The sequence below is a fragment of the Erpetoichthys calabaricus genome, chromosome 12 (genome assembly GCF_900747795.2).
Source record: "Erpetoichthys calabaricus chromosome 12, fErpCal1.3, whole genome shotgun sequence".
Taxonomy (NCBI): domain Eukaryota; kingdom Metazoa; phylum Chordata; class Cladistia; order Polypteriformes; family Polypteridae; genus Erpetoichthys; species Erpetoichthys calabaricus.
The window spans coordinates 15380264-15405382 of record NC_041405.2 but is presented as its reverse complement, the minus strand read 5'-3'; the positions used below and the strand labels follow the sequence as shown (position 1 = coordinate 15405382).

Here is a 25119-nt window from a genome sequence, read left to right as displayed (position 1 = left end):
AATTTACCAGTCGATCTATGTTCCTACCCTCACCTATGGTCATGAGCTATGGGTAGTGACCGAAAGAACGAGATCACGAATACAAGCGGCTGAAATGAGTTTCCTCCGCAGGGTGTCTGGGCTTTCCCTTTAAGATAGGGTGAGAAGCTCAGTCATCCGGGAGGGGCTCAGAGTAGAGCCGCTGCTCCTCCGCATCGAGAGGAGTCAGATGAGGTGGCTCGGGCATCTGATCAGGATGCCTCCTGGACGCCTCCCTGGTGAGGTGTTATAGGCACGTCCAACCGGGAGGAGGCCCCGGGGAAGACCCAGGACACGCTGGAGGGACTATGTCTCCCGGCTGGCCTGGGAACGCCTTGGGATTCTCCCGGAAGAGCTAGAAGAAGTGGCCGGGGAGAGGGAAGTCTGGGCATCTCTGCTCAAGCTGCTGCCCCCGCGACCCGACCTCGGATTAGCAGAAGTGGATGGATGGATGGATGGATATATATATATATATATATATATATATATATATATATATATATATATATATATATATATATATATATATATATATATATATATACAGTATCTTTTTGTACCAGATTTGTCTTGTCTGATTATTTCCACCATAGTTACTGAAGAGGTATATATATGGGTTCAAGTTTGTCCTTTATTTAAACAAAGAACTCAATCCCAGGGAGCAAGCATCCCCTGCTGAATCCCCAAGTACTTCTAAAAGTGGACCACCTCTATATCCTCTCTTTGAATAGTGACTGGACATAGAGGCTGTTTGGTGTGGTGAAAGTCAATAACCAGTTTCTTGGTTTTGCTGATGTTAAAGTACATTGCAGACAATTTTCTTTGTACCAAGAAACAATATTCTCCAAATGACTTTTATACACTTCCTTGTCTTCCTCATCCCCCTCATCAATATACCTTGTAAGTGCAGAATCATCTGAGAATGTCTGCAAGTGGCATGACCTGGTGTGATATTTATAGTCATAGGTGCAAACAGTTCCTCCATCTTATTTTACAGTGAATGAACATTGTCTATTACAATGACTGGTAACCAGTTTTAAAATCTTTTAACTTTGCTTTTACTCTTGCACTGACATATTGTCATCTCCATCTGTGGATAAACAGCTCCAACTGTAATGTGAAACTGAGCTGCTTAGCTACACAAGTAGCTGGTCACAGGAGGATTTAATATACCTTTTTATTTTCTCAGTGTTTCTTACATTTTCCAGGTATTACAGATATAAAACAACCTTCTGGTCCTCCTTGCTACTCCATCAAATCGGCACCTGTATTTGTGTGCATTGCAGGTCAATGGTAAATTGAAAATCCATTTATTATCCATTTATTGGATTTCTAGTGGCTACTATCATTGACAAGCCAGAAGCCAAACCAATTCTAATCTTAAATAAGACTAGTAACTAGTAAAACAAGTTCAGAAACAAAAAGAAAATCAGTGACAAATACAGAGCTTCTATAAAAGGCTGCTGCTTGCACAGCAACCAGAAGTGATCACTGAGGCAGAACAAAATTTCTGCAACAATCTGTTCAGAAAATAGGGTTAAAGTAGATTAATTTTGAAACAATTCCAGAGGTTATGTTCTTTTTGAGTAGATATCTCTTCAAAACACAACATACTAAAATACTGTACAATCATCTGACTAATCACACAAATATACACTAAGAAAATGTAAATGATGTTTATTGATCAGTTCAAAGTGAAACAAATAATTTAAAAAAAGATCATGTGCATCGTAGAAATAAAATGTTAAAACAAGAAAGTCCAATCTTTCGAGAAAATGGACTACATCATATATAAAGGAAAAATACACATTTAAGACATTATCTAAAGCTGTGTAAGGATATCATAATTGCAGAACAAAAAACCTTAACAGTCCAGTGCCTTTATCATTACTCTCACCGCTGAATCTGTAAATGCATTAAGTGACTCCTTCAGGATTAAATAATCACTTCGAAAAGACAAAGGCATTGCACAAGTAGAGCCAAAGAAAGGGAATAAGTGAGCAGCTTCATAGGCAATCATTCGAGTAACAGTAGCATTACTTTGAAAGTGTCTAGAAACTGTCTGAAAATTAATGTCAGAGATTAAAGGATCAGTAATTTCAGCTTTCAGCATTTCCAGTGATGTCCCTACTGTATCTGCAAGTCTACTAAGTGATTCATCATTAAGGCCAAAGTTCTCCCGTATATGACTAAGCACTTTTGTTAAAAAAGGAATATTTAGGGAAGGCCCAAAAGCAGGCACTGCTCCAAAAAAAGCTGAAAACGCACCTCCAACAATAAAACTTCCTACTAAAGAAGAATGCTTTTTTCTAATCACAGATGTAAAAAAACTGGGATGAGAGAGAAGAAAAGTATGCCTTTTATTCTCATTTAGCTCTGATTCAAGAGTGCTGCAAAACTTATAAAAATCAAAATCATCTGGACAACTGCTAGACAAAAGGAAGATCTCATTTGACTCAAGGTCATTCTTCTCCAGGTTCTTGATGTGATCTTGTCTAATTTCTTCTAATACTCTATCTCTCCCTTCCTCACGCTGCTGTCTTCTAAGAATATCCATTTCAATATCCATTTTGCTGTGCACAAAGTACAACCGTTTGCGTGCTGTCTTCATCTGCTTTGCCAGATGGAAATCAGTTTCTGTAAACTCATTACCTATTACAATGATAAGTAAATCATACTTAGTAAGGTTAAGTAATTCAGAATATTTATTGGCTTGGAACATCGGTGTGCCAAACCCAGGAAGATCCCAGAAACACACAGTAGGAATCATGGGATGTAAATAGGGTGTTGCAACTTGAGTGTGCTCTCTTGAACGATTGCCCATCTCACTGGCCAATTCAAGTGTGAATCCTTTAATTGCACTGATTAAGGCTGATTTTCCAGTATTGTGTCCTCCTGCAACTGCAATGTTCAAGGTCCGTTTCTCCAAATCATTTTTCATTTCTTTAACTCTGAAAACCAGAGCTTCGATTCCGTTTTCATTATAAAGTGATGCCAGTTCTTCTGCTTCAGTTTTATTACAAAAACTTGAAAAAGCAGGTATTAAACTGTCTGTTTTTCTAAAAACAAGGAAAATATTTTTTTATTAGTTTGGATTGATCACTAGGCATGTAATGGCTATTTATTTCTACAGTAACTTAACATAAGTACTGTAAATAAATAAAACATTTAAATCAGTATAACATGAGAGGGTGGCCAGAGAGAAAACCACTGAGAATGGCAAGTACAGCACAGACTTGTGTTGGGCCAGACTACTGTTGTGCCATATTGAAAATCAGGAAAATGATAATATACTTTTTTCTTTATTATTATTATTGTTGTTTTTTTCCATCATTACCACTTATTAAGAAAATTCTTGATATATACAGCATCTCACAGAAGTGAGTACACCCCTCACATTTTTGTAAATATTTTATTATATCTTTTCATGGGACAACACTGAAGATATGACACTTTGCTCCAATGTAAAGTAGTCAGTGTACAGCCTGACATATAACCTTATAGCCTACGCCATCTTTATGTAGAGCAACAATTCTTGTTTTCAGATCCTCAGAGAGTTCTTTGCCATGAGGTGCCATGTTGAACTTCAAGTGACCAGTATGAGAGAGTGTGAGAGCGATAACACCAGATTTAACACACCTGCTCCCCATTCACACCTGAGACCTTGTAACACTAATGAGTCACATGACACCGGGGAGGGAAAATGGCTAACTGGGCACAATTTGGACATTTTTCACTTAGGGGTGTACTCACTTTTGTTGTTAGTGGTTTAGACATTAATGGCTGTGTGTTGAGTTATTTTGAGGGGACAGCAAATTCACACTGTTATACAAGCTGTACACAGACTACTTTACATTATATCAAAGTGTCATATCTTCAGTGTTGTCCCATGAAAAGATAGAATAAAATATTTACAAAAATGTCAGGGGGGTACTCACTTTTGTTAGATACTGTATAGATGAGTTAATGAACACTGAATTACACTTTAATTATTTAATAAACAGTTACCATTAATGTAGGTGTATCATACCCATATCTGCAGCAGGTTTCTGGCTATACTGCCACAGAGTGAAGTGGTATGACAAATTTGTAAAGGCCAGGAAATGACAGACCGAAGGTTCAAGCCTTTTTAAAGCTTGCCAGATGAAGAGACAACATCATTGAAACCAACCAATCTCCACAACTCAACAATGTGCAAGTGAAACACCTCAGCAAAAGAGGACAAGTTTTCACTAAAAACATTGTCTATCTGGAGGTATTTTCTTGAGACAAAGATTAATAGGACTCATATTCCAGTGATACAGCTAAGATACGGTATCACCAGTGTCTATCTAGTCTACGTGATGTTTAAATATTTAGACTATTTTAAATACATGATCTTTTCATGATCTTTAAAAATTACAAACAGATATTTTGCCATTTCTCTCTAGCAGCACCACTTCACTAAAGCTAATGAACCAGTTGCATTTTATATTGTCACAACCGTACTTTTCCATATTCATAGGCTATCCCAGCGGTTCTCAAACTGTGGGGGTAACAAAAAAGGGGGCGTGAATGTTGCCATACTGTATGTGGCGTAATTTCGCTATTTGTAGGAAAATGTAAAACTTGTAGTGATGTATCGGCAGCAAAAAATATAGGAATAAATTTGATCAGGGTTTCAAAAAACGTTAGAGGGGCATGATTAAAACTGTTATGAAAACCCGGGTCGCAGATACTTAAAGGTTGAGAAACACTGGGCTATCCCAAGTCAAATCATAAATTGTTAGTAAGTTACAATATAACCTAAACAAAATATGTTTAAAACTTTTAAATTTTGAAAAAGTACATAAGTCCCGTTAATAAATTTGTAGTAGCAGAACAATTTTTTTGTCTGTTTATTGTACTTGAGACAACATAAACACGTTCAATTTTTTAAACAAATTAGAAAAATGCATAATGTGTTCTGGGATTGGGCTAACTGTTTTGAAAGACATGCTAGTCAAGTGGATTTGCGATACTAAAGTAGGCAGTGATGTTTGTGTATGTGATTGTGTGTGTGTGTTCTCCCTGTGATGGGCTATCATCCTGTCCACTGATTGTTCCTGTCTTGCGCACAATGAACTTCCCTGCATCCCTGCTCTCTGATTTTAGAAAATGGATGGATTGATGGAAAGCTGAAGAACTTTAATTTTTACATTTTTGCCATCAAAGAGACATTTTTCTTTACTAAATATTTTGCCACAAGGTGTGTGTGATGCCTGGTTGAGGTTTGCTCAGACTGCTTTACCGCTGTTTGTGCCAATAAAATCCAACTGCAGAGCCAGAGCACTGTACATCACTGTAAGTCTACTACAGAAGTTCTAGACCAGCAATTATAGGAGGGAAGCTGAGGTCAGGAGTTAGTATGGTTTGCGTATAGGATAAATGGTTAAAGATAGAGGTTATTTAATGTTAGGGGTTAGTTTTGTTAAGGTTAGGGTTTTGTATGGTTAGCGTGTCAATCAATTTGATTTGTGACAACGTATAAACATTTATTACCAATAAATCTAAGTGGTGTATGGTGCTGGCTCTGCAGGTCAATACATCTATTGCACATGTGGACATATGCATGCGCACCACTTTTCTGCCATTTAAACAACTGCTTGAGGGTCCGTTTTGCCAATAGGAATGGCTATATGACATGCTAAAGATGAAAATACCAAATACAAAGTAACCTCCCTCAAGCTAAATTTGAACAGTAAACTAGTCCACAATTTATGTAGCAGAGAATGTTTCTCTTTATTAAGGATATGTGGGGTGTGGGACATGGCCGGCCTTTTATCCCGGCCAATACCCCCAGGCCGCCAGATGGAGCCCTTCATGCAACATAGAGGTGCCCCGAGTTCCAGCAGGGCATCATGGACAGTGGAGTTTTTCATCACAGCCCTGCTGGATACCAGGGGAACCTCCAGGGGACGCTGCAGGAAGGCCCAGAGACTATTATGTGCCCTATAACCTGGAAGTATGTCATAGTCATAGCGACAGGAAGAATGACGTGCTTCCGGGGTGAAGAAGAAGAGTTTTTATCTGACCCGGAAGTGTTCCAGGTCACGTGGACAGAGAGGGTGAAACACTTCCGGGTCAAGGACTATAAAAGGACTATGGGAAATCCTAGATGTCGAGCTGAGCTGGGTGGAAGGGTGGCAACACGTCTGGGAGTGTGGAGGATTGTATTGATTGATTATTGGTAATTTATGAGTATTGTGGAGTGGAGGGTGCTTTGTGCACGTTATTGTTCAAATAAAAATAATATTTGGACTTTTACCTGGTGTCTGGAGTCAAGTCAGAGGGTTCAAGAGGACGACAGCGCCCTCTATCTGTCACAGGGGTTTAAGTGAAAGATTTATATCCGTTTATTATAAATTAGCTGTGGCATTAATGTGGCATTAATTAATAAAATACAAACTTTTGAGGAAAAAAAAAAACTGTATTGGAAATTTATTTTAGTAACATAGTACATCCGTTTTCATGCCCTACTCCTCCACCCAAGATCCCTATTAAAACTACACCTATGCCTATTTGTTAGTGTAAGTGCAAGTTAAAAGTCTTTAGTAATACCTTACCGTTAGGCCTTTAATCACAATATATTCTGGTTTTGAATTTAGGTTAGGGTTTCTGGCTTGTTGTATTGAAACAGTTTGCTTTCATGGTACTTTGAACCTTGCCTGCAATGACTCAGTTTGGTCAAACCCTTCTTTTGTTCATTTCCTGGTCATACATTTCTCCTTATTCTCACAAAGATCATAACAATAAGATTCTTTGAGAAAAAAAAAAAAAACACCTGGGAGCCCATATATTCTTTGTATGAAAAAAATGTCAGACATGCTATCTTGCTACTGAAACCCTGAGGAAACACACTAACAATATACATGCCATTTATAAAAGAGCACTGCAGAGAGAAGCAATTGGATATACATGCATTACTTAATATTTATTTGTAATAATAAGGATACTGTATTTAGAATAAGAATAATATAACTCACTTCTGACATCTAGGACATTTATTTATCTCTTCCATTGGTAAATTAGCCCCAACTAAAAAAAAAGTACAAGCGTTAAAACAGGGTCACGTCATGTTGCACTTTGCTATACAAACATACGCTGAACATTTGCTAAACACAATCATTAAAGCATCTGTTTAGCAAGAAATCCAAAACGCATGCAGTTAACTATAACTGCTACAATAATGCAGTGCTTCTGATTATCTTGCATTTAGAAGCAAAAGTAGTGTAACCGGTCTTTCAAGAAACATTTTTCACAGTTCTAAAGTAGTCACATCCAAGTAGGAAATTAGTCTTCCACTTCACCTTAACCCCAATTTAACAAACTCCCTTAAAACTGTAACCATTTGGTATTATTTAGTCATGAATCTTCAGGGAGGAACCCACAACACCTGACTGCTGCAGACAAGTTTTTAAAATGTGGACATAGATAAGACTGTACATTACTCACTAAAGTAATTATAAAATCTTTCATTTGCATAGGCCATGTATTACAGAAAACATGGGGCTCACTCCAGCTGCCTGCTTAATGCCTCCGTCATATTGTTGACTGGTGCCGACAAACCTGCATATATCTCACTAGAATGGTGTTAAAATAAAAAAGAAAGACAAAACAAAAAAACGAGTTCATGTAATATTTTCATAATTACAAGTTCATTCAATGATGGTTTAAGATCAATAAGAAAAAAATCCCTTTATCCTACTATATATGATCAGATTAATTTTTTTAAACTGCACTCACAGTCTGAGGGGTCAGGAAGGCTCTTTTCCATTTGTTGTTCCATTTTCACCTCCAAGTCATTTTCCTGGTCTGCTATATAGTATTGACTTTCATTCAGCTGCATCATTTGGTCGATTTTCTCCAAAAGTTCATTCCTCTGTTTCTGGTCTTCTTCCATAGCGTTGTCAAAAATATGATGTCTGTTACTACACAAGTCTAGAAGCTGTCTCAGGTCTTTGTGCCAGTGACTGAAAATTTTAACAGATTTGCTTGACAGTTTATCTCCATGAGTAAACATGACCAGGGTGTTTTTGAAAACTTTCTCACCAAAGATCTCCTGAAGTACTGTCACCATCTGCTTCTCTTCACTTGTAAAATTGTCAAATTGCAGCACCATCAGAAACACATTGGGCCCAGGAAATGTTAACTCAATGCTCTTTTTGACCTGATAGGTTATCTTCTCATTAAATAAGCAGGGTGTATCAATCACAGTAATGTTTCGATCATCAATGATGGCCTCTCTTTTTTCACATTCAGTAGAGCTAAAGTTGCCAACACTGAATTCATCATTGCCCAGAATTTTGTTCCCTACAGAGCTTTTCCCAACACCACATTTTCCAAGCAACACTATCCTTAGATCTAAAACAAAATGAATAATTAAAATGAGAAAAATTATACTAATTTCAGTTTTTTATTCTGTGGTTGTCAATAGCCTTTAACACCCCAATCCACCAACAGCTAGTACATTCTTGCTTTGTTGAGTTGGTGGTATTTGAATTTTAATTTACAATTCATATTGCTTTTCTAGGTAAAGTAAAATATACCATTAGGTATTCTTGTGACCTAAGAAAAAATTGGACATAATAAAAAGAAAAGGGGCTCTCTTATGGCATACCCAAATTCCAAATAAACACTAAAAAGCTATCTTTAGTATACACTGAAAAAGTACACTGAAAAAAGTATAACATTTATCTTGTTCATTTAATGTAAATTTTCTCGTTCAAGCAACTTAAGATTAGTCATTTAGTGTTGTAGCTTGAAATATTTGGTTTTAGATCTCTTATGATGGAGGGAATAAACATAAAAATCCTATTTCAGTTAACCTAATATTTTAGGGTGTTCGTGTGCTGTGTGCGAGGGGCTGTTTGTATATTCGCCTGGTCGAACTTTCCAGCATGTTGGCTTTCCAACTGCCAAAAAAGAACACTTTCCTGAGTGGAGTGGACGTGGCTATACAGGTCTGGTCATTTTCAGAAGCAGACTTTTATAACGGAGGATTTCTGGTAAGTAACCCTGTTTCTCAACTGTTAATTTTAAGTATAAGGACTCTTAATAAAACATACTTTCAAGAAAGCTGTAGAAATGTTTAATAATTTTTGTTGTATATTTAAGATTTACACTGAAAAATGCTTGTGTATTTGCACTAGATTTTTAAATAAATGTAGAAAGTACAGCATTGGATTGTGTTATGTTCATAATATTTCTAATAGCATAAAAACAGGTTATGTTCATAATATTTCTAATAGCATAAAAACAGGTTATGACCAATAAACCATTTTAAATTGTAACAACTTAGAAAATAGAAAACATAAATTCTCTCATTTGTAGAAAGATGTTTCTATTCCTCATTCACACACATGTCTGGAAAATCTCTCTGCTTATGAATGGAAACCTTTTTTCATCATTGTATCTATTATTAAAAATAATGAATTTGGGTGCCTTCAAGCACAATTAGTTTCACCGTTATAAAGTGAGAGGCTAAATATAAAGCTTATGGGCTAAATGTAAATTACAGTCCTGGAACAACAGGAAACTAACTGGCACAAATAATGAAAGATTGATTTTTGCTGAATTTGAGTTCACAGCAAAACTTGAGAATTTCACATCACAAACATTTTGTGAAACTATAGTGCTTTGTCACCAGGGATATTAGCAAAATTGACACAGTAAGAGAGATAGCTCCTGTTTGGGAGCCACCCCAATCTCCCTTGAAAGTGGGGTGATGTTGAAGGCCTCTCCCAGTAGTCAGTCAATATGGTTGAGGTAGATATGGCCACTAACACCCTCTCCCCCCCACTCCCACTACATATGGTGCCTGCTTCACTTGCTAGTATGCTCTTCTGAACAGCTGCAAGGTGAGATCTGCATTGTAGGCAACAATAGTACCATATATTGTTTTGTGCTCTGCTATAGCTTTAAATGCTAGAACCAGTGCCTGATACATTTTGTTCTTTCACAGTTTGGGAGTGACAGATATTTATTACATACAATTTTGTGTTTCATAAACTGTGAACTTACATGCAATTTTAATTTTACCATCAATTTCAAGAAACTGTATGCTGAACAAAACTGGTCTGTTTCATTCATCAATAACTTACAGTCTGATTAGATTAACTTGATAATTGCAGTCTGGGATAACATCTGGAAGCATCCTTTTGATTATTTCTGGGGTCAGCACTAACAACATGAGTTTCTGCGGCTGTCCTCCTAGAATTCACCTTACACACTGTAGATGTTCCAGCAATTCTGCACCAATGCACACACTTAGAAGGCTATAGCCAGCCTGCAAGGTATCCTGTATACTGTAGCAAGATTTACTGCTACTTCTTTACCCAGCAATGGACACATAAAGGGGAATGTGCTTTTTTAGAAATGCAGCTATATTAGAACCATGATTTCCTTCCTAGTCTTAAGATAATGAAATATTATATTAAAGGAAATATATATTTTACTTGATTTAAATGCAGCTTCCACTCCCACATACAAACAGCTGAAACAGCTGAAGGCAGTTCTTCGGTGGGCCTTTCAGTAGTTAGAGGAGTCATAGCCACTAGGCACAGGAAAGGCAGAGAAGGCCATTTGAAGTCCTGCCAATGTGGAGAATCCCACATGTAGTATGGGTTTCCCCTTCAATAACCAAATTAGGTAAGCTATATTTTGCAAACAGATCAGTTTTTGAAAAAGCAATAAATCCTGATTAATGAATTAGATGAGGAAATGGAGCAATCCATGACATGTAACATTACAAATGATGTTTACTAACATTAACATATTCTTGAAGCTTTGGTTAATTACTAGCTAATAACAGCATATCCAACCTTTTTCATAATAAAAAGAACATACCTTTTTTGATCACCGGAGACACATTAAAAGCAATTATTCCATTCACTGCATAAGAAAAGTTAAAATTAATATAAATTAATTCTTATTATAAAACTAGTTGATTTCCAAATGACAATATATGGCAATATAGTTTCTAATTCTCAAATAACATGTACATTATACTTATATAGGATTTTTTTTTTTAATTTAGTCTAACTTTAGTTCTAAAGCAATGACTTCAAAAGTTTTTTTTTTTAATCACAGTAAAGTAGCAAATGTTTCATTCATCCATAGTTTCATTTTTTTTTAACTTTTAAATAAATTGTATGTGCCTGGAACTGCAGGCAAACTTAATTAAGTTGCACAACCCCATCATTCTAATATCATTTTATGTTGCTGAATTTAATACATTATATATATATATATATATATATATATATATATATATATATATATATATATATATATATATATATATATATATATATATATATATATATATATATATATATATATATATATATATATATATATACATACAAAAACCAGTTCCATGACTGACTGACAGACAACGCACAGACCAAACCGCTGGACCTAAAGGGCTGAAATTTTGACAGTGCATTCCTATAATGACATGGATAACAGCTAAGAAAGGATTTTTTGAAATTCCATCCCTAAGGGGGTGAATTGGGAGGCATCAACTATATCCATTCTCTTGCCACTGAGAAGAGGGGCGAATGACACGGCGCGCATGCGTGGAATGAGGAAGGGGATGTTTCTGTTTCTGCCTGACGGTAAAGTGAGTGACAGCCGTGCATCATTTGCGCGAGCGACCTGATGCTATGCACTTCGGTCTATAAATGATAACCCTGTAAAACGACTTAAGTTCACAGCAAATCTTTTGAGTGGTCATTGCCGCCATACTGCTAGAAGGTGGTCGAACTGCACATGCAGCTTTTAAGTTGCCGCTCCACCTAACACGTGTAGAGACCCCCATATGCAACATATCGAAACAAAGCAATCTTGGCAAAGTATTAAAAAATACTAAAATAATTGTCTGGGATGAAATTACAATGACACACAAGGGAGGCGTCGAGGCTATAAATAGGACTCTACAGGACATTTGCGGTAACAAAAACCTGATGGGTGGTGTGACAATGCTGTTGGCAGGAGATTTTCCACCAAACTTTACCTGTAGTACCTACAGGAACCCGAGCTGATGAAATTAAACCCTGTCTGAAAAGATCTGTTTTGTGGCCCTCAATAGAAATCCTCAAACTTACCAAAAATATCAGAGTATATCTGAAAGGTGATGTATCAGCTGCTCAATTTTCAGATATTGTAATGAAAATAGGAAACGGTGATTATCCATCAACAGATGATATAATTGTTGTCCCGGACGAGTTTTGCACATTAGTGACTACCGTCCAGGAACTGATAGATCACATTTATCCAGGCATTGCTCAAATACAGAATAAGCCCATAGAATGGTTTTGTGAACGGGCCATTTTGACTCCAAAAAAACGATCAAGCTGCATTCATTAATGACATGTTGCTGAAGTCCTTTGACGGAGAAGAAATGGTCTACAAGTCGATAGACACTGTCTGTAATGCAGATGAAGCCATTAACTATCCGGTAGAGTTTTTAAATTCCCTTAAACCACCGGGTCTTCCATACCATAGGCTTAGTCTGCGGAAGGGCACACCCGTAATGCTCCTTCAGAATTTAAAACCACCTAAAATGTGTAATGGCACTAGACTGCAAGTCAAAGCCCTGCATAAAAATGTAATCAAAACCATTATTTTGACCGGGTGTGCTCAAGGACAAAAAGTGTTTGTGCCACGCATTCCTCTAATATCCAATGACATCCCCTTTGACTTTAAGAGACTGCAATTTCCCCTCAAAGTATGCTTCGCCATGACAATAAATAAGTCTCAGGGCCAAACTTTGAAATACGCTGGCATAGATTTAAGGGAAGATTGTTTCTCCCACTGTCAGTTTTACGTGGCTTCCTCAGGCGTAAGTTCGCCCACGAGCCTGGTAATATTAGTGCTGCCCAATAAACAAACAAAAAATATTGTTTATAAGGAAATCCTCTAAAAAGCAATTATATATTTACACTCCCACGGCGTCAGAAGTTCCACGCAAAAAAAGTCACGGGCAATATCTATAAATTCATATATATATTTCTAAAAAAAAAGTACTGGTCCCGCACGGACGAAGTCGCAGGTAAAAGCTAGTATATATATATATATATATATATATATATATATATATATATATATATATATATATATATATATATATATATATATATATATATAATTTAGTAGTATGAACTAAATGGACTTACATGGATACATTACAGCATTTTTTTTACTTAGTTGTAGATAGCATTATTTATGAATTACATCTTGTGTAATAAATATTCAAACTTTATTGATACTGTTCGGTTTATTAAGTATTTTGGTATTCACTTATTACTGAATAAGGTAATCAAATTATACTTTGGTTAATTGTATTTCTTGGGTAATTTTAACATTAATTAAAATGCTGTTTTGGAAATAAAGAAAAAGATGCTTTTCTGATGTAGGGTGAGCAATGTAAATCAAAAAAGTTTCATAAATTGGTTTCTAAAGTCACACAAAATCCATAGCATTTATAAAAGAAATCAATTTACCCAAAGTCTGTAACTTTCTTTCTAATTGTACAAAGGGGTGGAGTTCCCTCAGAATGTGTTGTCAACACAAGGGGTGGTCCTTTAGCAAAAAGATCACACTTTATGCAAATATAGAATAGTCATGTACATAACTAATTTAAATGTATAAGGAAAATTTTGAAATCTTTGATCATACCAACAACTCAAAGCTGACATCACAATAGAAAAAATCATCAAAAACAATAATGGCAGTACATTAGCACAGTGGCTGTTGCTGCTGCATTGTAGTTTCTAATGTTCTGTACTTTTCATGCTTTTATGTCGATGAAATATATCTCTCTGTAAGACTATATTGTTCAGGGAAAATCCTACACTGTTTTCATCTTGATCAATGGAAAAAAAGAGAGAAAGAGAGACATGACTCAACCATTGAAAATTTCTGATAGACAAAACCTAGTTCTGGGCTATAAAGGTTGAAGGCCGTTATTAATTGAGTTTTGCTGTGGGTGTCCATCTTTGCTAAGGGATAGTGAGGTGTGCAAACAGGAAAGAACTACATAAAGCAAAACATTCTTCTTAGTAAAGAAGAAAGTTAACTAATTACTGACTTCCCAGCAGACTTTTTTATGATAGCAAAAGAAGACTACAGTGTGTGTGAAATCATAGACTGGAAATTGCAGTACAGTCTACAGCTGCACGGTGTAAGAAGCCAAGACTGACTAAAGCATCTGGACAAAAAAAGCTGAATGTTATTTCCAGAGAAATTCTGCATGGACACTGAAGGAATCAGGACAAATCCAGCTAGTTAGGGTTAGACCAGCCTTGAACTGTTAAGGTGAAAACAAAACAAGTTCATAAATTCAACAGATCTCCTCATAGTTCTGGCATCTTGACTAGAAGATGAACACAGGTCTCCCACAGTAATACTAGGGGTTAAAGCAAAACTTGAATTCTATATTATAAAACTATCCTAAAATTCTAAAATAGATTTATTTTCTTTAGTGAAGAAGCTAAGAGTCATTACCTTCTTAAGTTTAGACAAGAAACACATCTAACCCACATCCTTATATAAAATGGCATCAATTACATCACGAGTGAATATACTGTATGCACAAAAAATAACAGGCAATGGAAAAGGTTTTCCTAGTAGCAAGCCAGTCAACCTAAGAGCATGTGAATAAAACATCAAAGATAATTTGAAGTGAATATAAAAACTAATGAACTAAAAAAATATTTCTTAACTAAACGAACAACCAAAAGGAACACCAAAAACGTTATAAGAAGAAATACAACCTGACAATATGCCCCATGTCTACTCAGGTTTTCCTCTGGGTGATGGAGTTTTCCTCCCTCATCACAAATATGTGAACATAAAATAAATTGACAACTCTAACTTAGTTTCGGTGTATATGTGCCCTGGATTAGATAATAATAATAATAATAATAATAATAATAATAATAATAATAATAATAATAATAATAATAATAATAATAATAAAAGAAGAATGAGGTGTTTTTGAACCAGAAGGCTATTGGTCAATAAGTACTGCATAATAAACTGTGTTTGTTTGTTTTAATCTTACCTATTTGTCCAATTTCTTCAGATTTCTTTTTCCACATTTCATTAATATGATCTTCAATGTCAGCAGCAGGGTTTTTGATGGTTTTAAAGGAGAAGTCCATATTGACAGTAACACATTGTGCATCTTCATTGGCTGGTGGAGAACAGACATTTGGAAATTCCTACAAATAGGAGTTTTGATAAAATATAAATATTTTGTGGACAAAGAAGAGTGATTTTTGGGTGACTGTACCTACTGGAAACAAGCCTGGGCTAAATCTGTACAATTAGCTATCTGTGTTTTGTGTTGAAAAAATACAAATTAGTAATGGTTGCAGTCTACAGAACTGAGAAGAAGTGCAGCTGAAGGAAAGGGTTTGCCTATTTCACTACTACAGTGGCTAAAGCATCTGTAGGATTTACAAAAAAGCCGCACCAAGAATTCATTGAAGATATTACAAGGAATATATATTTTCAAAAATAAATTTCTCTGGATACTACACAGATCTGAGAAAAAGTAAAACTATATAGATTTTGAACTCTCCATATTAAATTTTGAATTGTAATGCATAAAAATTTGACATATTATACCTAATAATTAATTGACAGGAGCAGTTTAGCTTTTCTTTTTTTTGTGTGTGTATTAATAAGACTTAAGTTTTTCAAAAGTTAAAGAATTCTTAATTTATTTCTAGTGTGAACTGTTGCAGAGTTTCATTTTATTCCAGAATTTAGCACTTGCACCTGACTCTGGAAAACCTCAAAAAAGGTATATTTTAATATTTATTATGTTGAAAGTTTGACATTCTAACATTACCTGCAGAAAATGGATATGGTCATCTGCCTTTGAAAGCTCTGCAAGTTCTGTGTTTCTCTTCCTCAACTCCGCTAATTCTGCACGCAGTTGTTTCACAAGATTGTCAGTTTGGCTTATTATTTCCATTGCTTTTCTTTCAATCATTGTGGAAATATCTAAGCCAATTTTGTTGATTGCCTCAGTCCACTTCTGACAAAGCACTACAACATTATCTTTCTCGTCCTTTTGAGAGTTCTGTTTGAGAGACAATAATAATAATGATGATGATGAAAAGAAAAGCACTTCAAATAAAAAAAAAAACATTCACAATAATAAAAAATAGCAAATATATTGTTGTATGGAGGAAAAAAGGAAAATCATCTATCCATCCATTTTATAACTCAGGTTTATCCCATTTTAGGTGGCAGGAAAAGAAATAGCATGAAAGGCAGATGATTTTAGTACACAAGGTGTTTTAAAATGGAACACTGGAAGGATCTCCTGTATATTAAGCGTTTTAATAGCATTTGCTACTGTTGTCATGGAACACCATGCTGCTAGGAGATGCCCTTATAACTTTGCCTTTAACATGCTTGTCTATCATGTTCTTTGTGCTCTCTTCAGACAACTCTCTCCTTTGCTTTCTCTGGTTCTTGTTCAGTGTGGGACACATGATAACACCAAAGAATAAAATTGTTACTTTTCTCCATTTAAATCAGTTGAATGACTGATTGAACGATTGGAGGCATGTGTGATACAAATTTAAGAAAACAGTTAGTTTGAAAAAATCTCTTGAATCCAATTATGTGTGACCTTTTTTTAAGGAGAACCAACAAATGTGGGTATAAAGGGATAAAGGGGACAACTGGTTTTCCTTTAGTCACTTTTCAGGAGGCACACAGTACTTTTAATGATATGCTATAAAACATAGACTTTGTTTTTTGTATAACACCTTTCTATAGAGAACACCACCCCAGGTCATTATACAGAGTAAAGACACATGGTACAATTGTTCACATTCAGTATGATTATTTACATTCAAGGGTAACTGAAAGACTTGCTTATGCCCATGGTCACATAGTGAGTGAATTGCACCAGCAACCAAAGTGTCTTAGAGTCCACTTACTGAACACCTATGTGTCACTGCCTACCTGATTGTGAATTTCCCCTTGGGAATAATAAAGTATCTATCTATCTATCTATCTATCTATCTATCTATCTATCTATCTATCTATCTATCTATCTATCTATCTATCTATCTATCTATCTATCTATCTATCTATCTATCTATCTATCTATCTATCTATCTGATACTACCAATAAAGAAATGAATAAGAAACCAGCTAGAACCGGAAAATATCAGAAAAGTTAAAAATTTAGAGAAAAGAAAAAAAGAATAAACATGGTAATTGTTCCTTACAATATGTGCTAACTTTTATATTTTGTCCTGATATTACAACTACTTTTGTTAGATGATTAAAATAATTTCATTAATATTAGGTTTAGGGTTATATTGTTTAAAGGAAACTAAAAACCAAAAGTGACATATGGCAAATATGTATGTTGCTTCTTTTGAATGGTAATATTCACTCTCATGCTGTAATGAGATCTCTTGATATTCCGTCTCATATAAACAGACATACTGTACCTGAAAATCAGGTTTAACTGATCACTCTGTGTTATGTGTTATGTTAAAGCCAGGATATGTTTCCTGGCTCAAGGACGTTTTTAATTTATTTAATGTTTGTGCTGTCTTTCAATATTATTTTTCATATAGTGTTAATTTTGTTTTGAATGTATTCGCATTGTATGTTATTTGCTTAGTATCATTTGTTCATTCCTTTATTTTTAATGCTGTTTTATGTTAAGATTATATGCATTAATCCCCTTTGTTTTTTGCTCTATCTCGTGTATGTGAACAAGGGCCACCTAATATTACAGCTGGGGTAGTAGCTTTAGTATTGCATTCCTGACAATGACTACTGATTAAAAATATTGGAAAATTAAGACAGTTTCAACATAAGCAAGATTCTGATAAATTAATTAATTACATTTATTTCTAGAATTGATTACTGAAGTGTTATTATTATTATTCAATGGTTGTTCAAACAATTCTATGTGCAGCTTTAAATTGTCTTAAACTAATGCTGCAAGAATACATACTAGAACTGGAAAAGCTGACAGCATAACTTCTGCTCATGTTTTTACATTGACTTCCAGTTCAGTTTAGGGATGATTTAGAAAATTCCAAATATAAAGCTTTAAATGACCAAACATATCATTATATACACACCAGAGTATGCATTAAGATCTGAAGAAGCCAATCTGCTTAGAGTAAGGAATAATAAAACAAAAGGAGAAGGTTAAGCTTTCATCTATAAGCACAAAAGCCATGGAACAACAATGTGCCTAGTTGTATAGAACATTAACCATCAGTCTTAATTTTTAAATCCAGGCTGATCAGAACAGACCATTCAGCCCAATAATCTCACCAGCCCTGTTCACCTGTTTTCTGAAAAATATCATCAGGTCAGCTTTTGAAGATGTCTAAAGTATTACTCTCTATCAGATCACTACGTAACTTATTCCATGTCTATGATTCCCTGTGTTAAGAAAAACTTTCCATCTGTGTCCCTGTGTTCTTGGCAGATAATTTATGTAAAAGAAAATGAAGGAATCTGCTGTACTAATTCCCTTCATAATTTTAAACAATTTAATCATGCTACCTCTTAATCTAAATTTGCTTAAACTGAAAAGGATCAACTCCTTCAATCGGCATAGCTCATACCTGCAGTTTTATAATAAGGACATTAAAACTATACACAATAATTTAGGTGAGACCTTATTAGTGTTATATATGGATTAAGTATGACGTCCCTTGACTTGTATTCCACACATTAGGCAGTGTAATCAAACTTGTATTTAGCCTATATAACCAATTCTGTCCACTTTTCTGGATGTTAAAAGACAGTATTCCAGCATGACTCCAATGTTCTTCACATAATGTATTCTTTCAGATTTTAGACTCCCCATTTTTTATTTAAATGTAACATTTTTACTTTGCATATAGTACTTTACATTTATGTACATTACGGACATATGTCAATATTAAAGGGCATTCAGTGCACAATATTATTACTATCCATCCATCCATCCATTATCCAACCTGCTATATCCTAACTACAGGGTCACGGGGGTCTGCTGGAGCCAATCCCAGCCAACACAGGGCACATGGCAGGAACCAATCCTGGGCAGGGTGCCAGCCCACCGCAGTTATTACTATCCTTATATATTAATTAGTTTGAAATTCATATCACTATGTTCATGTATGAAATATGTATTTTACCTTTCAATTTGATATTACAGCATTCTGAGTCTTTATTCAGTGAAGAACACAATACAAAATAAATAAATAAATAAACTGAAGCTTAAATGCATATTATACTGTAAAAGCAGGTCAAAAAAATAGATTTTGTATTTTGGTGAATGGGCAATGAAGTAAAAACAGGAGAAATATACAAACTTCACACAGACAGCTTTTGAGCTGGAAATCAAACTCATGTTCACGAGTGGTGAGGTGTTAATGGTTGCTGTTGTGATCATAAAAATGAATTTTATATTTTATCATACATCAACATAAAAATGAATTATAACTATAAAGTGAAAATTCAGAAATACCTGAAGACAAGGTTGAATGATATTGATGAACATATACATTACAACAATGCAAACAAAAAAATAAAAAGTTAGTCCCACCTTAACAACTTGAATCATGTCCACGAGGTCCTGTAACTGCTGTTTCCTGTCCTCTATTCTCTGCAGAATTAATTTCTGAGTGGCCTCACATTGATCCTGATTGAAGATACAAGACAAACATTTCAAGACACCTTCAAGTGAATTGATCTAAACTGTTTTTTTTTCAGCACTACCATCTTCATTTTACCAAATCTCTTTCCAGTAGGATTTATATTTATATTTCACTGTGCTACTTATAAAATGGGTTCAGTTCTTAAACTGAAAAAATGTAGACTTTGTATGAAAATTAAAAAAAAATAAAGCTGAGCATTAACTTGTTACAGCTAACTTTTTTTCCAAAAATGAAAGCTAAGTAAATATAAGTATTATCCATCCATCCATTTTCCAACCCGCTGAATCCGAACACAGGGTCATGGGGGTCTGCTGGAGCCAATCCCAGCCAACACAGGGCACAAGGCAGGGAACCAATCCCGGGCAGGGTGCCAACCCACCGCAGGACACACCCAAACACACCCACACACCAAGCACACACTAGGGCCAATTTAGAATCGCCAATCCACCTAACCTGCATGTCTTTGGAGTAAATGAAAAATTGTATACAACTATTAAGGATATTTGAATAACATGAAATTGCAAATTCCACTTGCCACATTTGTGTTCCCTTTGAAATTTAATTATATTTCTCCTTTTATTTCAAAGCTTATATATTAAGAAAGTTCAAAGTTAAGTTTTGTACAGTATGAATGTAGCATTGTATTATTTGAGGACAAAAAAGTTTTTGTGGAGCTTTGTGCCTCCTGCTCTGTCTCCGTTCAGTAAAAGAGGAATGACAAAAAATCCAAACTTAATGGAAAGTGAATGCTTAACTATAACAGGACTGAGAAATTTTTAAATGAATCTAAATTAATTAGATTAATCCAACAATGAACCAGACTATATTTGCTTACACCAATGAAATAACAGGAAACTAATTGCAGTGGGTCAGATCGAATAAAAACAAATCCATTGAGTAATGACTGCTCATGTTCAATTCTTTCTGTTTATCTAAACGTCCATTCATACACCTGTTTCCTCCACTATGGCTTTCATGAGTCAGTGTCTCTCTTGGCTGAATAAGGAGCAAGAAATTTCTCTTAACTGGCTCATAGCACAATCACACTTAATCTCCAAACAAAGTAAAATTAAAGATTCTGATTTTTGGTGGATGGGCAACCAAGTCAAAACAGGAGAAATAAGTATACTTTACACTAAAGGCTTCACAGTTAGGAATAAACTCATGTTCAAGATAGGTGAGGTGTTAATGGTGGCTGTTGTGACCATAAAGGTCAACTTTGTACTTTATCATACAGCAAAATACAAATAAATTATTACTATAAAGTTCTAACCCAAAATGAATGCTTATGATACCTTGCCAAAAAATGGATAACTACGTGATACAGTTTTTAAAATGAATTTTATGGAAGATAAAAGCTTACATTTTTTCAATGGATCCTGTAACTCATTACCTGTTTTCTGTTTCTTTCTTCTCCAAGTGTGGTAGTATTGTGGCCCTTATGTTCTAGGATTAGGCACTGTGAACAAACTAACCTCTGGTCAGTTCTGCAGAAAGCTTCCAAATTCCTTTGGTGTAGAATACAGGTGCTCCTTTCAAGAGGCAAAGAGGAAGTTTGAAGATTGTGGTTCTTCAAAGCCTGAACCTCAAAGTGAGGCTGAATATGCTTCTTACAGTAAGATGTTCTGCATGTCACACATAATATTATAGCTTTCATCTTTTTTTCAGGACATATATCACAAGTTACATCTCCTGGTCCTGCAATTTGACCTGATATGGGCTTCGATTTCATTTCCTTGTATATTTTAATGACTTTTTCAAGTGTGGTATTCTTTTGTAATTTTGGCATCAGGACAAACAATTGTCTGCACTGAGGGCACATATACTTTCCATTAGTGTGTTCCCAGTACGTATTTATACACTTCATGCAGTAATTGTGTCCACATGAAAGTGAAACCGGGTCCTCCATATCCTGCATGCACACAGAACAAGTAAACATGTCGCCTGACAAATTGCTTTCTGCCATGTTTCTTGAACTGCTCTGACAAAATAAAAAAAAATAAAAAAAAAACTAGTTAGGTCACAAAGCTGTCATTTTTAACTTTATGAGGTACAGAAAGAACAATTTTCAGAGAAACAGGTCAAATTATAATTTGTCTGAACTGTTATGTGAAAACAAAGGAAGACTTCGAATAGTCCATCCATCCATTATCCAACCCGCTATATCCTAACTACAGGGTCACAGGGGGTCTGCTGGAGCCAATCCAGGGCGCAAGGCAGGAAATAAACCCCAGGCAGGGCACCAGCCCATCACAGGGTGCACATACACGCGGGACAATTTAGAATCGTCAATGCACCTAACCTGCAAGTCTTTGGACTGTGGAAGGAAACCCGTGTAGACACGGGGAGAACATGCAAACTCCACGCAGGGAGGACCTGGGAAGTGAACCCGGGTCTCCTAACTGCGAGGCAGCAGTGCTAGCCACCGTGCCGCCCGACTTTGCTGTTGACTAATGCTAGTTGGTATATAAATATGTGCGAAAAACGACTTTGTAAAATATTCCTATTAACTGTTAAGTTAGTCTTTTCAAAGTCTGTTATACGTTGCAATGAAGAAAAGATCATCGTGAATGCTGCCAGGGTGTTCATTTTGATGCAAGGCAATTCAATTTGGCTGTTAAGTCAGCAAGAAAATGTAAATATTAAGACAGTGAAAAAAAGTCAAAAGAGTGAATCCTTGGCGGGTGAGTTAACCTAGTGGTGATGGAGACGCATGTACTGTAGAATAGGAGGCAAAGCCCTTTTAAAAATAATGACAGACTAAATTCGAGTAAGTCCTCAGCTAGCGCTGAACACTTTTTCTTTCTTTCTTCCCAGTAAGCGTATTAGGGCCACGGTGAAGAAAAAAAAACGTACGAACACAGTGAAGGAAAAAAAAGTATATGTCAAGAATAAAGTCGACATGTTGACTTTATTCTCGTAGTTTATTTTGTCAGTAGAATGTCGTAAACTAAACTTCATTTTAAAATGAATGTTTTATTTACTAGATTTTCTCCAACCCAGCATAAGTTAATGCAGCACATTAAATGCTTTGTGTTAAGTGTTCTCCGACCCAGTTGTTAATCACTACATGCTTCTTAAACTGACTTCCTCTTGCACTGAGGAGGCGCCGGCAGCGATCGCTGCACACAATCCATTCACTTCATGATATTCCTGCTCTTTGAACATTTAGCATGCCAAGATAAATACTTGATATCATTTTCATGATGAAATGCATTAAAGCAGGTATTAAACATGCACGGTATTATGGCGGTGGTGCTGCTCCCTCACAGTAAGGGTTCCCAAGGTGTGCGTTCAGTGGAGAGAACTTTATGGCAGGCTAGACGAGGCTCCAAAAACTGGATGTATGAAAGGGTATCTCACAGGTTTAATTGAAATATTTTGTAAATGTTGGGTTCGTGATCTGGTGGTCGGAGAAACGAACACAGAATTCAATGGATGTTCTTCTGAGCGGCCTTTCTTAATTGCATGATGAGTGCTGTCTCTATCTGACGTACCAAACCCTCAGCTCCTATCCTTCCTTTTTCTTTCTCCACCTAACCAATCACCACATGATAAACGCCTTTGTGAAATTAAAACTAGTTACAAACTTAGACCACGGAGTGTTCAGAACTTAAAAAAAAAAATCTTCGTTATTCATGTTTAATTATGCCGTCCATTCAGAGTTGCACCCATCCCAGCAAGCATCGTTTACGAGGCAGGAGCAAATCCTGAAAGTGGCGCCGGCACATCGCAGGGTGAATACGAGTGAAACATACACTAGCAGCGTCAATATAGCATAACAAAACCCCACATCCTACAGGACTTTGAAAGGAAACTGAAGCACGCTGAGAAAACCTACCAGAAAAACATGAAAATTCATGCTGGGAACACTCGGGACCCCCTCGCTGCAAGGTAGCAGTGCAACCTCAACGCCACCGTGCTCCCACGTGTTTAATACATGCTTTAATTAATTTCATCATAAAAATGATATCAAGTATTTATGTTAGCATTCTAAATGTTCAGGGAGCTGGAATATCATGAAATTAATATTCTGTATGGTGATCGCAAGTGCAAGAGGAAATCAGTTTAAGAAGAACGTAGCGATTAACATGGCACGGAGAACACAAACACAAAACATTTAATGTGCTACATTAACTTATGACGGGATTTGATAAAATCTAGTAAATTAAATATTCATTTTAAGATGAAGTTTAGTTTACGATGTTCTACTTTAATGACAAAATACGAGAATAGAGTCAACATGTCGACTTTATTCTCGAGATATACTTTTTTTTTCTTCACCGTTTCCGTATTTTTTTTTTTTTCCGTAGCCCCAATACGCTTCCTTATTTCCCAGTAATTATGGAAGCAGACGTGTATTTTATGGTATCCTGCGTGATTTTTCCTTAATGGATGTTCCTGTACATCAGATGGAACAACAATAATAATTTTTGCTGTGAAGATAATAACATAAATCACAGGGTACAAGGCAGGCATTAAGTAGACTTAAACGGACAAGCAAAGTTGTGGGTTTCTTTCCGCTGAAGTATACAAGTCAGCTCCTTAAAATCCATCTATCCATCCATTTTCCAACCCGCTGAATCCGAACACAGGTTCACGAACTCTATACAATGCATAACGTGTGTACTTTTTTCCCCAAGTTCTAGTGTAAAAATACTTAATTTGGCCGATTTCAAGAAATATATTTTTCCTCCCTTCTGATCTCGACGATTTTTTTTTCACTTATCAAGACTACTGAAAACTTAAAACCGCATACCAAATGCTGATAAAGTAAACGAGAGTAATGGAAATATTAACTTTTCAGATTTTCTCGTGGAAAACCCGTAAAGTTTACTTTCTATCGTGTTCTTTACCTTTTAAAAAAGCTCAAAAAGCAGAATAGAGTTTCACATGCACAACGTAGAATGATGCAGGAAAATGTGGTGGCAACCGAAAAGTGTATTTATGCATTTCGTATACTGCGAATATATACATGCACAGGGATACAGGGATTGAAAATTAAATATTTTAAAAAACAACTCAGAGTTACCAGTGTCCTTTAAGTAAAGCATCGATTAGTAAGCGGCTTACCTTATTGTGAAGCCAGGTACAGGTTTTCTTCTCGGAAATGTTAGATGGTTAAGAGACTTCCGTCTGCTTTACAAGAAGAAGAAGAAGAAAAAAAAAGTAAAACGAAACTGGCAGTGGAGGAGCAAAAAAGTACCACTCGCTTCTGCAAATGTAAAGACTGCCCCTTGAAAGAGTTTAAATTGACAAAAATGATGTTGCAAATCAGACTGCACGAATCTATCCATTTAATGTTATATAATACTTTTAAACCTGAAGTAAATGTAATCAGACAGAGGCACCTCATTAATTAGGTGGATTT

General features: G+C 35.7%; 1 protein-coding gene across 2 annotated transcripts; it reads right to left on the bottom strand.

Annotated features, from left to right (window-relative positions):
* Window positions 1-1678: 1678 nt before the first annotated feature.
* Window positions 1679-24908, bottom strand: LOC114644119 (uncharacterized). 2 transcript variants are annotated; one of them, XM_051934422.1, is made up of 9 exons: window positions 24822-24908; window positions 21142-21729; window positions 19637-19732; window positions 15902-16135; window positions 15107-15266; window positions 10885-10929; window positions 7783-8400; window positions 7023-7074; window positions 1679-3077 (listed from the first exon to the last, which is right to left on the bottom strand). In XM_051934422.1, exons 2-9 carry the CDS (start codon window positions 21712-21714, stop codon window positions 1883-1885), a joined length of 2973 nt encoding a protein of 990 aa, XP_051790382.1. In that variant the 5' UTR covers window positions 21715-21729; window positions 24822-24908; the 3' UTR covers window positions 1679-1882. The 2 variants fall into 2 exon arrangements, with proteins under 2 accessions (XP_051790382.1, XP_051790383.1); XM_051934423.1 differs by having other exon boundaries at window positions 21142-21724; window positions 24822-24898.
* Window positions 24909-25119: the final 211 nt, after the last annotated feature.